Source organism: Sarcophilus harrisii, chromosome 1, assembly GCF_902635505.1.
Source record: "Sarcophilus harrisii chromosome 1, mSarHar1.11, whole genome shotgun sequence".
NCBI classification, from domain to species: Eukaryota; Metazoa; Chordata; class Mammalia; order Dasyuromorphia; family Dasyuridae; genus Sarcophilus; species Sarcophilus harrisii.
This window is the reverse complement of record NC_045426.1, coordinates 600,858,393-600,873,236: the sequence shown is the minus strand read 5'-3', so window position 1 is coordinate 600,873,236 and position 14,844 is coordinate 600,858,393. Positions and strand designations below refer to the sequence as shown.

General features: G+C 32.2%; 1 protein-coding gene across 5 annotated transcripts in view; it reads left to right on the top strand.

Moving 5' to 3' along the window:
• The window catches only part of TRPS1 (transcriptional repressor GATA binding 1), a 296,456-nt gene that overhangs the window by 99,230 nt on the left and 182,382 nt on the right, over positions 1-14,844 (top strand). For all 5 annotated transcript variants that reach the window (XM_031947133.1, XM_031947131.1, XM_031947130.1 and 2 more), the window contains one exon: positions 224-830. In XM_031947133.1, the coding sequence (XP_031802993.1) occupies positions 224-830 (607 nt within the window). The remainder of the gene's footprint in view (positions 1-223; positions 831-14,844) is intronic.

Genomic DNA, 14,844 nt, shown 5'->3' with positions numbered 1-14,844 from the left:
AGAAAAAAATTAGAACACAGTATTTTGTAGGGGTGAATATTAAAAAATATTTATTCATGTATATATTTTGAAAATAATTAAATAAAATGAATGCTCATTCCACTTTCTACACTGTGTGTGAGATAAGGCAGGTTACTTTAAGACTGATTAGAAAGAAGAAAATCTTAGGAATGGGTTTTAAATGGACTTTTAAATGGATTTTTTCCCCCTTCATCTTTTTTAGGAGAGCACATAACTGCTATAAATGCCGTCAGTGCCGCTTCACAGCTGCTGATACCCAGTCACTACTAGAGCACTTCAACACTGTGCATTGCCAAGAATCGGATATCACTACGGCCAATGGAGAAGAGGATAGTCATAGTGTGTCTGCTATCAAGGAGGAGCCCAAAATTGACCTCAAGGTCTATAGTCTAATCAATCCAGATTCTAAAATGGGGGAGCCAGTCTCTGATGCCATAGTGAAGAGAGAGAAACTGGAAGACAAGGAAGGGCTTAAGGACAAAGGTTGGACTGATGGTTCCAGTGATGATCTTAGAAATGTGACCTGGAGAGGGACAGAAATTTTAAGAGGTAGCCCATCCTATACTCAAGCAAGCTTAGGTCTCCTGACTCCTGTGTCTGGTACACAGGAGCAGCCGAAGACTTTAAGGGATAGCCCTAATGTAGAAGCTGCCCATCTGGCACGACCTATTTATGGCTTGTCTGTTGAGACCAAGGGATTCATGCAAGGAGTGCCCACTGGAGGAGGAGAGAAATCTGGATCCCTTACACAGCAGTATCCTGCATCAGGTGAAAACAAGTCTAAGGATGAGTCACAGTCCCTGCTACGGGTAGGAAACATTTATTTATTTATTTTTTTGTAATACTAACAAGAATAAGAACCAAAACCCCTCTCTTAGGAACATAGCTTTTGTTTCTGTTGTTTAGGATCATATGATATAAAGATCACATTATCCATATAAATTTGAAAATTCATATTCATAAAATTAAGTTGGCAAAGTCATTCCTATGTAATAAGACACAGAGTAGATACAATGGTAAGCAATCATTTGTTTGTCTTTTTTATTATTTCTGATTGAACCTTGGTTAATCATTCCTGCCTATTATGCATGATGATGAGGAGATTTGAAGGAGAAAAGTTTAGAACCCAAGAAGGATGCACATCTGTTACACTGAAATAACTAAATGCTCTTTAAATTTCAAGATGGAGTAACAGTTTATACTTAATAGGCAAGATACCAGAAAACTCAAACATTAAGAACATAAATCTCTCACTGTGATGTTATTACAGAATTCTGATGTTTGGTAAAACATAGAATATAATTACATACTAATAGCAGTGCTTATTGTTTTGTTGCCAGGAAAAAAAAAGGAGTAGGGAGAGGGTTTCTGAGAAAAAGCTAAATGTGATGAGTATGACAAATCACAATATAAGGAAAAATAGGCTATTTTGTGCTCTTTTTTATCATCCAGAGAGAAAGACTCAAAAACAATGTTTTTCATAGATAAAAAGTCACTCTAAGTAAAATGATATTCTTTCTCTTTTTTTTTTTGTACTACCATACATTCATCCTGATTAAGAAATTTTTTTTATTTTGTAAATTCATATGTTCAAAATGATGTTTACTTTTCATCTAAATTATCACAGAGAATATTTTTCTATCTAAATTCTAAGAAAGTGTTGATTTAGGGAGATTTAGAACCTCTGCTTAAGTACAGAAGGAACTCTTGCAATTTAGGGTTTTCAGAGTTCAATTCAAAAGGTACCCATTAAATATAGATGAGCTAGTTCATTTATGGGATCCACAGTATACAGGCCAGATATATAGGGGGGGGGGAAAGCTACTTGAGCTAACACTGAGAGAAAATAATTCTTCCCAATGAATGTATGACTCTTCTCTTCCTGCTTTCTTCAGGTTGTCTGGGCTTCCCAGATAGCCTCCTGGATGGATCATTAAATAATGTCCCTAAGCTTTGGTTATGAACCAATTATGGAACTAGGATAAAAAAAAAAAAAAAAGGTTATCTGTTTTCTGTTCATTGTGGAACAAGGACTTTTAAAATTATCTCCCTTATGAACCCCTTGAAAAGACAATCCTCTTTAAACCCTTCTAGTGCCCCCTTGCCCTCCCACAAGAATAGAAAATCCATTGTGGGCCTTTCAATAATCTTTATTATTTTGGAGATTATATTAACGAAAAAATAAATAATCCCACTTTTTTAAAAAAGAATAACTTTTATAGTTCCTTATGATTTCATGACTTAGGGTTTGTATAGTTTCTTGTCCTAAGGAAGCAAAGAACATTCTGCATTTTTTATAAATTGACATTCGAAATTTATACTTAAAAAAGGATGTTTTTTTTTTTCCCTCACTTTTATTAGATTGAAATGTCTGATTCCTTAGCAACTTTTAACTTTCTGAATCCTTTTAACACTATAACAATTTAAAATTATATCAGACTATTCAATAATTCAAAATCTGATTGACTTCTCCATGTAGTAGCAAGACTTTGCTCCTTGTCCCATGCCATATCCTTTATAGGTTGTGGAATAATAGTTTTTATTTAAATTCAATTTCTTTCTCATCCTTCACCCCAACCCTACCCCACCAATAAAGTAGCTTCTTATTAGGTATATTTTGTTTTGTCTCTCGAGATTTATTGTTTCTATCTCTACCAATAGCTTCTGAAGCAGTAGTGCTGCAAATGACCCTGTATCATATCTGCCTAATGTGTACTTCGCCAGAATGGTGAAGGGAAACTTGATCACAAATTTGAGTAAAATATTATGGAAAATAATATAATTATTTTATTACTTTATAGCTTTTGTTCTAATTTCTGTTATGCAAGACAGAATATTTTTGGAACTCTAATTTGTGGTTGAATTAATAAGAATAGTTTAGTGGCTCCAAACTGATTTCATCAATTGAATTTTAAAAGAAAACAAGTCACATTCTTTCATTGTACTTTTAAACAATTCATGCTTATTATTATTGACTTAGGAAACAGAAGTGAAAGTCTTTTGTTCCATATTACTTTTGGTTGTAGAAATTTGTATCCCCCAATACTATCTAGAACATATTTGATTCTAAACTCATTATATCTATTGGTTTAGTGTTGCTAAACAAAGGGAAAGATTATACTTTCATATGATATTTAATAAAATATAATTTGAGAATTTCTTTGAATAATAATAGCCATAAAATAGAAATAGGACAATGCAATTGATAAGATTTGCCTTTCCATTTTGAATAATCAGAGTAAACTAGGTTTTTTTCCTTAATGAATTAAATCCAATCCAAAAAAACATTTATAGAGATATGGCAAGGTATTGTGCCTTTCATTGAGATGCAAGGAAAAATGCAAGAGTTCCTGTTTCTTAGTAGATTATTTTTGATATTTAATCTTATATTATGTTTGATATTATCTCTCAGTAAGTCTGATACATAATGTTTAAATACAGAAATAAGTAAATTCAAAATAATTTGAAGTGGGAGACAATATTTACAACAGGAATAATTTGGGGAGATGTCTAGAAGGAAAAAAAAAGAATAAAAGGCAAAAATTTGGAGAGAATGTCTTCTAAGCATTTGTGCGTTAGTAGATCATTTCTAGGGAGTTGTTTGTGGGTACATAGAGATTAAGCAATTTGCTCAGGGATCTTTAGGAGTATCAGAATTGAAATTTGAACCCAGTCCTTCCTAACTTTAAGTTTGGCAATTTATTACCCTATAGTATCTCTTGCTGATAATTAATTTTTTATTTTCTAAAATCTCCCTGCTACCTGCCCAACTGTATGACTCCATTCACACACACTATTCTTTCAGACTTCCATGTCTTTCACCCATGCCTGGAATATTTTCTTTCTCTGTTTCTTCTAGTATGTGACTTTCTTAATAATTTAGTATTCAGCATCTGATATTGATCATAATATTATTGCTTATTACTGGAAGTTTGCTGGACAGTTCAAAGTGAGGATATATCATTTGTTTGTAGAAGTTCAAGTTTTAAAATTATTCATTTGAATAATATTAGAAGAAAATATCTGGTTTTACCCAAAAGTCATTAATTGGCCCCATCCCCCACTTTGAATTAAATTTTTTTTTTTTTTTTTTGCGAAGTTCTGAGAATTTGAATTGAAACGACCTCAGAAGACAGCTACTCCAGGCTTCTTCTGATCAACATCATATCTACAACATCCCTAAATGGTCATCCAGCCTTTTCCTGAAGACTTCATCTCATCTCCATCCCTGTAGGAAAGGAGTAGGAGAAAGTTAAAAAGAGTGAGGAAGAGAAAGAAAAGAAAGAAAGAAGAAAAGGAGGGGAAGATAAAAGATTAAAAAGGAAGAAAGGGAGGGTAGCAAGAAGAATTTATTAAATGCTACCTTTATTTTTTGCTTATATTTGTAATTCTCAGAAATTAGCACAAGGCCTGGTACATAGTAAGTACTTAATAAATTCTTGATTCCTTCCTTTCTAAATACTTGGGAGGAGCTAAAAGGACTTCTGTGGCTAACTAGCCTAATCCCCTCATTTTATAGTTGAAGAAACTAAGAGCTAGGAAGGTACTATAATCTTCTTAGGACCTAATATTAGGTAGACAGTACTAGAAGTGGAATTCAAATTCAGATCATCTGATTTGGAAGCTTTTCCACTATATCTTAATAAATATTAGCTGAAGTACTTATTCCACTTTTAACTTTGAGCAGAACCCTTTCTTTCTCTTAGATCTCAGCCTAATGAATAGGTTGGACTAGATGGCTCATAAGATCTCTTTCCTTTCAAACTCCTATGACACTTATGTATTAACTTTCTGTAAAGAAATATCATTACTTCCCTCACCTGTGCCTCATGTGACATAGTTTTTCATTTGCTTCAACATTTTTCACACAGCCCTAGAAATAGTCATAGAGGAAATACATCTGTATTTTTTTTTTTACTGTTATTATCATTATATTTTTTCATGTTCTGAATAAATTTCTAAACAGGAGATTATGTGTCAAGTTTCACAGATAGCATTTTTCTTCTAAATTTAGATAGTCTTTTATATCTTTCTCAGAAGAAGCTTGTTCTTACTGGATTAGCCACAGACTAGTGCCACAAAATCATTACCTTTATGAATGGGAAGCATTTTAAAGATTATAAAACTTTTCTTTGGGTTGGCAAGATTTCATATGCAAACATAACAATGTTATTGTATTGAACTTTGATTCCAGAATAATAGTTAATAAAAATAATTCAAATACAGAATCATCTTGGACCCTAAAGACATGACACTATTTTCAAGTAGACAAGAGCTAACCCAAGAGTTGTGACTAAATCTGAGAGGGTTTATGGGGGAGAAAGAAGGAGAAGACATAGCCAAAAAAATCCAAATATTAAATTAAACCTTTTTTTTCATTTTTTTTAATATTCTAAACTGAATTACTCTAGCATTTCCCCTTAAATTATGGCATGTAAAATATATAGTTTCTCCCCTTTTAATATATATTTATACAAATTATCTATGTATATGTGTATAATATATATTTATATAATATATGCATATATGTGTGAATTTGTGTTTGCATACACATATTTGGATGTTTATTTAAAGAGAACTTAAGTAAGAAATATTTACTGGATTTAGATCGTTTGATTGAACTAAAAAATTGAAAGTACCAACTGAACTTCATTAAATTCATAGTAATTTTCATCTCAACTTCTAAATTTATTTATGCAAAGGGAAGAATATGCCATTAAGCTAATTAAATATTTCAATAATGCCTAATGCATTTTTAGATATTAAATACACTACAAAAATGTTTTTAAGTTTAATTGATGCATTCTTTGTCCTTGTGTTCATCCCATTTCCTCTCCAATGGTAAAGAAGAATAATTTGTGAGATGAAAAGAAGGCTAGGGTAGGGTATCAAATTTTGATTGATTGGATATGTCCTTTATACAGATGTTCTTAATCTATTGAACTATACAGATTATCACAGAATTAGAACTTTGAACTTGCTTTTAAAGATTTATCCAAGCACTATTTTCTTCACATAGCTAGGAAGGTTTCAATTTGAAAAATATTTTAATTTACAAAGGGATTCCAGTAGTTTATTTTGTATCTGGGTACCATTTATGTCTTTAAATTTTTTTTGTGTGTGTGTGTTTTAGTTTTCTATACATCCACAATATAGTCCCAGCATCACAGTGAGTTAAGTAGATTTCCATTGGTACTGTTCCTAACTTAGTCCCCCTACCTGACTGTGACTTTGGAGAAGGGCCTCCCATAATCTCAGTTGATCCATCTCTAAGAGAGGATAATAATACCTACCTTCCTCACAGAAGTATTGTGAAGCTTAGTTAATTAATGTTTATAAAACAATTTGAGATTCTCAGATGCTGGGTGTTAGATAAGTACAAAATAGTATTACCTGTTCATTTTGTAAAAGTGGCACAAAGAAGCACAATGCAGATGCTCTTCCCTGTTTACTTAAAGGACTTGAATTTATAGTTTAAAGATTTGTTGATACAGGATGGTCTATTGAGATGCAAAAATGTTCCTTTTGGGGCAGCATATTGGCAGTCACACAATATTGTTCAACCAAGCAACATTGCTGAATGCTTTACAATCCCTGATACTGGTCAGAAGGGACACTTTTTTTTTTTTCTTAAAATATTTCAAGTAAACGATCCCTGTTTAAAGTTTTTTTTTTTTTTTCTTTAGCTGGACATGGTGTTTAGGAGATAGAAGTACAACTTGCCATAATAGAGGTGATATTTAGTACTTCAGAATCTGAAAGTTTGTGATAACATACATGCAAAATATCATAGAATTGGCATTGACTCTATGTCAGTATGACTGAGCCCTATCCTTTATTTCTTTGGTTGTTAAGTGCAATTTAAGCTAACATTTCATCAAAGCAAAAGAAAAAGAATTATGATTTTTAAACATAGTTTTTAAACTTTCTTTTTGACTGGCTTGGATGGCCTGGCATAAATTCCTCAGGCACAGCAACCAGATGTAACTTTTAGTACATCAGGCTGTACCTTATGAAATAGTATCTATAGCACAGATCAGTTAATTATTTCCTACATAGAAATCTATTTTTCTCCTCATTTCATAGGCCACATGTATCAGGAGATAACTAGTCCCCAAAAAGACACCTTTTTTGAAGATTCTCACAGGGTAGAATTAAGGAATCCACAAAATGTGTTCAAAGTTTCAGTAGCATAGATGTAGAATGTCACCAAAGCAATCACATGATCAGTGTTTTGTTTGTATTTTTCTGGTGGCAGACCTGGTGGATCAACCAAAATTTTAATGGAGAAGAATATCTTAGGGTATTGTATTTTTTATTCCTCTTTATGCATTTTTATGGATTTGACTATTTATTGGTACCCCAAAATGTCTCATTTCAGAACTAGTGTTTTATGGCAGTATTTCATTTCCCCCCCATTTCCTCTGACTCTGTTAGAGATCTTTCAGGAAGTATTTTTAGTCAAGGCCATTCATTGCTGCACAGGTCTTCTAATTAACTCAGGGAAGCTCAGCAGGCAATGTCTTACTAATGCACACAGAAATGTTAGGTCAAGGAGCTGCCAAATCCTTTTAGTTTAGTTAGAAGCACCTGTTTCTACAATTCAGTAGGAGGTATATTCTCATTTAAACACTGCTGAATCATAGAAAATTGGCATGAAAATAATAAACAGAACTAAATTTTGACTTGGTGTTCTAACAAAGAAAAATCTGTATTCTTGTCTATATCTTTCAGCATTAAGTTCAAAAGCTATAAAAGACGTTAAGCAAACTTTACATACTTTTGAAATTGTAAGATATTTCTAAAGGGAAAAAATGTTCCTGAGGTTTTGTGTATAAAGTCTCAGTGACTACTGGCACACACCCACGATAAACCTTTTTGCATCACTATTCATGACAGTAATCAGATGGCCATCAAATGTTCAGTGTTATTCTGCTCATCGAAATAAGTATTTCTACTGTGGGTGGATTCAAAATAGACAAAGTGGGTGTGCAGGACAGTGTATGACAAATTAGCTTGAATGATTACAATATAAAAATTTATATTTTTAAGATTTGAGATACAGAGGACATTACAAATAGAACTGATTTGTTTGTAATTTTTTTTTTTTTTGACATGATCTTTTATTTCATTAGTACAAGGAGCACCTAGTGAAGAACTCATCTACCAGTGCAGAAAGATCATCACCTTCTTCTCAAATTATGGTCTTTGAGAATTGCTAGGGCATTGAGGTCCAGGTAACAAAGCCATTATGTTTCAAAAGTAGGCTATGAAATCAGGTCTTCTGACTTTGAGGCAAACTTTTTATTTACTATCTCACATTGCCTCTCTTTGGAAAGTTTTAATTTATTTTGTAAAAATGAGAGTAATGTAAATAATAGAGAAAAGAATAATTTTAAAATTAGTTTGAAATATCAAGAAAGAGGAATAAATTTTTTAAATTTAAATTAATAAAAATGCACATCAGAGAAACTGGGTTCATATTGTCTGTATGAATCTATATGTTTGATTATTAACATGTTCCATAAATTCTCTTGATACCTCAGTTTCCTCATCTGTAAAATGAGAAGTTTGAACTAAATGGTCACAGATGATTTCCTGCTTTGGATCTAATATTATTTGGTAATGTAATTCTGAAAGCATGGCTGATATGTTTAAGGCATATTAAATTGTACTTTGAGCTTAAATGGATAATCAAAAGATTAGTCAGTACATTAACAGACAAGATTATAATTTGATTTAAACTGATAAAATATATATCTGTCTATATGTATATATACATACATACACACATACATATATATATATATAGACACACATACATCTATACACAATATGATTTGTCATAGTAATTAAATGTTGCCTTGAAGTTAATTAGTATTCAACACAACTGTAATAATAATGATAAGAAAGGCATTGTTTGCATATAAATGTGACAGGGGTAATCAGAGGAACCCCTGATTTATTTGGTAGAATCCCTGATCAAGCAAGTCAGCGGTTCCCCTTATCACCCTTGTCTTCACCCTAAATTAAGGACTGTGTCTTCTAAGGTAAATATTCCTTTCTTATGTTCATTATAAAAAACTATATAATGTAAAATTTTGTGAATTATTGAGAATTCCTATAAATCCTATATATTGTAATTTTTTTTTGATTGAAAAAAAATTAGAATGGTTTCCATTCTAGGAGAAAGGTAAAAAAGCTAAAAATCTTAATGATTTTGGATATTTTTTTTTTGCTTTTTAACCTGGGTTTTATCATTATTATTTAGATCATTTGACTTAAGATTTTCCCATTCAGTTGTATATGAATGTTTATTTAAACCTAAAGGACAAATTCTCCTTGATCACTGTTTTTTACTGGTTTTTATAAAAAAGGAGTAAATTATTAAAGCAAATCAGTTAAAAAAAAAAAAAAAAAAAACTCAGACATTCCTCTGGATTTTTATTTGTTTATTTTTATAGTAATGACTGATAGGGTCCACCTTTTTTTCAATTATCTTGGCACAATCCCACCCATTTTTATTTTGCATGGCATCACAACAAGATTAAAATTGTATTTATAATGTATTGTACTATATTAGACACTGTGGACCCAGTTGAAATAGATCCAAAGGAGAGTTGAATAATACATTCTTTGTGTCTGAGACTCATTGGTTATATTTAAATTTAGCTTTCTTGCAAGTGATTATTTGATGGATTTAATAAATTGTTTCTAAGAAGGATTCAGTGAGAGATAGAAAATGATAATTTGATTTATGGATCAGTATAATCTAGAAGATTTAAAACTAACCCTTACAGCAATCTAGTTCATAGATAAAGTAAACAATGTTAGATGATTTCCTGGGAAGGTTTCCTACAAGAATGATTTGCCTGAAAAATAAAAGAGCTTTAAGAAGAAGTATGTAGGTTTGAGATTTTTAGAGAAAATGAAATATATACTCATTTTTGAAGGAAATATGTTAATTCATTCCTTTTCAAATAATATGTAAATTTCTTCCAAAGATATGGTTTGTGTTTCTACATTCGAGTTTATTGCCAGCACAGATTATTTGAACAGAAGAAATCTTTTGGTATTTGCCCATGCCTGATCAACTCCTGGGAACAGAGTTCAAATGACTTTGTCATTCACCTAATCTTTTTTTATTTTTATTTTTATTTATTTATTTATTTTTATTTTTATTTTTTTTAATTTAATAGCCTTTTATTTACAGGATATAAACATGGGTAACTTTACAGCATTAACAATTGCCAAACCTCTTGTTCCAATTTTTCACCTCTTACCCCCCCCACCCCCTCCCCTAGATGGCAGGATGACCAGTAGATGTTAAATATATTAAAATATAAATTAGATACACAATAAGTATACATGACCAAAACGTTATTTTGCTGTAGAAAAAGAATCAGACTCTGAAATATTGTACAATTAGCTTGTGAAGGAAATCAAAAATGCAGGTGTGCATAAATATAGGGATTGGGAATTCAATGTAATGGTTTTTTAGTCATCTCCCAGAGTTCTTTTTCTGGGCATAGCTAGTTCAGTTCATTACTGCTCCATTAGAAATGATTTGGTTGATCTCGTTGCTGAGGATGGCCTGATCCATCAGAACTGGTCATCATATAGTATTGTTGTTGAAGTATATAATGATCTCCTGGTCCTGCTCATTTCACTCAGCATCAGTTCGTGTAAGTCTCTCCAGGCCTTTCTGAAATTATCCTGTTGGTCATTTCTTACAGAACAGTAATATTCCATAATTTTCATATACCACAATTTATTCAGCCATTCTCCAACTGATGGACATCCATTCAGTTTCCAGTTTCTAGCCACTACAAAAAGGGCTGCCACAAACATTCGTGCACATACAGGTCCCTTTCCCTTCTTTATAATCTCTTTGGGATATAATCCCAGTAGTAACACTGCTGGATCAAAGGGTATGCACAGTTTGATAACTTTTTGAGCATAGTTCCAAACTACTCTCCAAAATGGTTGGATTCGTTCACAACTCCACCAACAATGCATCAATGTCCCAGTTTTCCTGCATCCCCTCCAACAATCATCATTATTTTTTCCTGTCATCTTAGCCAATCTGACAGGTGTGTAGTGGTATCTTAGAGTTGTCTTAATTTGCATTTCTCTGATTAATAGTCATTCACCTAATCTTAATAGAAACTGAAGAATTTCCTGTTCAGAGTTTATTAAAGAAGCAATCACTTTTGAAAATGATTTGAGATTTAATTGAAGATCTTTCAAGGAAAAGAGTTCATTTCTAGTTTTGCTACTGCTCTTGATGTTAGAGTGTTTTCTTCTATTTGAGAGCCTGTAAGGTCAAGGGACCTCATCACTGCTGTTTCCTCTAGATGCTATAGCCCAATATTTGCAACCTATGTTATCTTAGATGTCATTAAATTTCCTTATCTGCAAAATAGGAACAGTAACACTTACACTACCAACCTTAGAGAGGGAAAAAGTAGATAGCACTTTATCAAAAAGTAAGTTTGTATTAACTACCAAATACTTTTATGAAAGCTATTGATATTGTTTTCATCTGAATTATCTAGATTAGCTACCTATACTATATAAATTCATACATCTGTACACATTTTGCTAGGTGATACTACATCTGGTTCACATATTCTATATAAAGAATAGCTGAAGAATCTGAAGAACTGACCTCCATCCATGCATCTGTTACCAATAAATGACATTATTTTAGGCAAATATTTTAAAGTCTCTTAATGTTTCTTAATCTGTAACATAGAGGATTTGACACAGATAACACATAAAGTTCCTTTTCCTAAAAGCTCTTGGTAACGTATATAGTACAGTGGATAGAGCAGTGATCCCAGAGTCAGGAGGACCATTTCAAATTTGGCCTCAGACACTTAACACTTTCTAGCTATGTGACCTTGGGCAAGTCTTTAAAAAAAAAAAATCAATATTCCCCTAAAAGCCTTTGGTTTTCTACCAGATTTATATTGCATAAGTTTTTAAAATACATCAATAGTTATTTCAGTGATATAATCAGATACTCAGTCAATAAAGATTACATCACAGAATTCATCACAGAATAAGAAGTAGGAGTAATGGTAATGAAACTAAAGGAATCCTAGGAGTCAAGAAGTCTTGAATTCAATTCCCCATCTCACTTTATCACTCTAGCATATTCATTTAACCAGAGAACAGATATAGGTCTCCATTGGTGGGGAATTTCCTCACTGGAATTTCCCCTACCAGTAAATAGGTCCCCCACCCTTCCTCTATCACAAAAAGTGCCATCAAGAAAGTTTAGGGCAAATATCATATTTTTTTTTTTAAAGAGAAGTGACCACTAATGATATAAAATGTTTAAAATATATTGTGTATTTTGGAATACATGCTATTTTAACTGACAATGATATTGGAGTATGTATTTCTTATTCTGGTCTTTGGGATCATAGGAATTATATTTTTAGATCTGGGAGAAACCTTAGAGGTTATATAGCCCTTCCCCCTCATTTAATAGGTGAGGAAACTCATTCGCAGAGAAGTCAAGGGATTTGTTCAAGTTTAGGCAGGTAGTAAGGGGCAGACCTGGAATCTGAACTCAGGAACTCATATTCTGATGTCTACTTTGTTCTTGATTATAGTTCCTTTCTCTTCACCCTCAACCTTCAGAGTTCTTAATTCCTGAGAATTACTGCCAAACTAGTTAATGTAACAAATGAGTACAGTTTTACAAAAATCATTTTACCTTGAGTGACTTTACCTTCCATAAGAAAATCTTCTTCCTTCAAATAGCTTTGTTTTGAAGAGTAAGATTTTTAAAGTACTACTTATGAATGGGGATGAAGAAAAGTGAAAGCAGGATGGGGATTAAAAAATTCTTGTGAGAAAGAGACATGCTTTTAGTCTGTTTCCTCTATTTTCTGGCATTGAGCAGTGCCTGTTTTGTTCCCAGTCAGATGTTCAAATGGGAACTTTAGATGCAGAAACTAATTTTAGTAGGTGGGGTGCAAATTTCTTATGATTCCATGAATAAACACTGATCCCAGCTGTTTCATTACAATTATAAAAATAAGTTAGGCTGTGAATCATTCAGAATGGCTTTAATGGTCTTAGAGAAATAATTTAATCTTTCTAAAATTTTAAAAGTATAAAACTACCTCAGATTCTTTACTGACCTCTAGTTATATCTCATTGTCGACATGAGAAATTTTTGAAGTCTGTGGTCATGGTGAAGGTGACTTTTAAAAAAATCTCTCTTTTAGGCATAGGGATGAATAAGAGATAGGATGTGGGAAAGAAGGATGAGAAAAGGATAGGTAAAAGTTAGGCTCTACTTGGTTTGTAAATATTTTGTAAAATAATTTTGGAATAATTTTATTTGAAGTGTTAGGGCTAGAGCTCATTGACAGATATGATTGGGTCTCCTAAAAGTTGGAGTTGTTGAAGAACTGTTCTTCTTTTTTTCTATTTATTAAAAAAAAAAAAAAAGAAGAAGAAGAATAGAAAAAAGAAATAAAAAAGGAAAACAAAGCAAAACAGAACAGAACATTGCCATGTGCCCACCAGGGTATCAAGGAAGATTCAAAATATGTAACAATAGATTTCCAGTTCAAGAAAGGCTATATAATAATAGAAGAAATTATATTCAATTATATTTTTTGTAGGTTGTTCTTTTGTTCTCTGCCACACACTTGTTTTACTTTTTTTCCCCTTTCACCCACTTTCATCTTTCTCCCCTACCTACTCAAAGCAGCTATAGTTAAGCAGAGATATAGTTAATATGATACACACACACACACACACACACACATATACATGTTCACAACTGCCCACAGACCACTATACATATATCTATAAACACACATACATAGAACAACACACACATATATCCACATATACTTAGACACATGCATTTACCCATATATAAACATTCATCTAAAACAATATTAGTATGATTGACATATAATGCATTTCTCTTTTGATTGAACCTTTAAGTTTGACTGTATCTAAGATCAATGAGTACTAACCGCACTTTTTTTTTTCTGATAAATTCTACTCCTTATCCTATTTGTAGTGTTTGTGAATATCACTTCTTTTTTATCCCTCCTAATTCTTCTATTTTAATTCTGCTCTATAACTTGCCTTGCTGTTACTTAACCTCTCCCCATCCATGGATCTCTCTCTTGTCTTCTTCCCTCACTCCACTTTTCTTTTTTTCTTTTTTAATTTTTTTAAAAATAATTTATTTTATTTAAAAAATAGATAAGAAAAAAGGAATACAAAGCAAAAGAGACATTGTCATCTGTCTAGTAGAACATCGGAGAGGATTCAAAATATATAACAACAAATTACCAGATTGATAAAGTATAAATATTAATAAAAGAAATTATATTCATGAGCATCCATCTTTACTTCCTTGTAAATTGTTTTTTGTTCTCTACTGCTCACCTTTTTTACTTTATTCTTTTTTCCTCCTTTACATCCCCTAACCCCCAAGCAGGCTATTGCTAAGAAAGGATATATTTCTGTTTACATATATAGATATATACATTCACATACACAGACATATATACTTCATCCTCCCCCACATACACACATATCTTTTCTATCCCTCCTAACCCATTGCTTTAATACTGCTACTAACTTGCTTTGCTATTCCTTAACCTCCCCCTATCCATGAATCCCTCCCTTCTCTTCTTCCTATAACCTTTGCTTCCCAGTTTGCCCATCCCTCTCTATTTCTTTATAGATTTTGGAGGTTGTTATACCCTTCATGCTATATATAGTATTGCCTGAGTAGGTTTTCGGAACTATGACCCCCCCTCCCCTTATAATGCC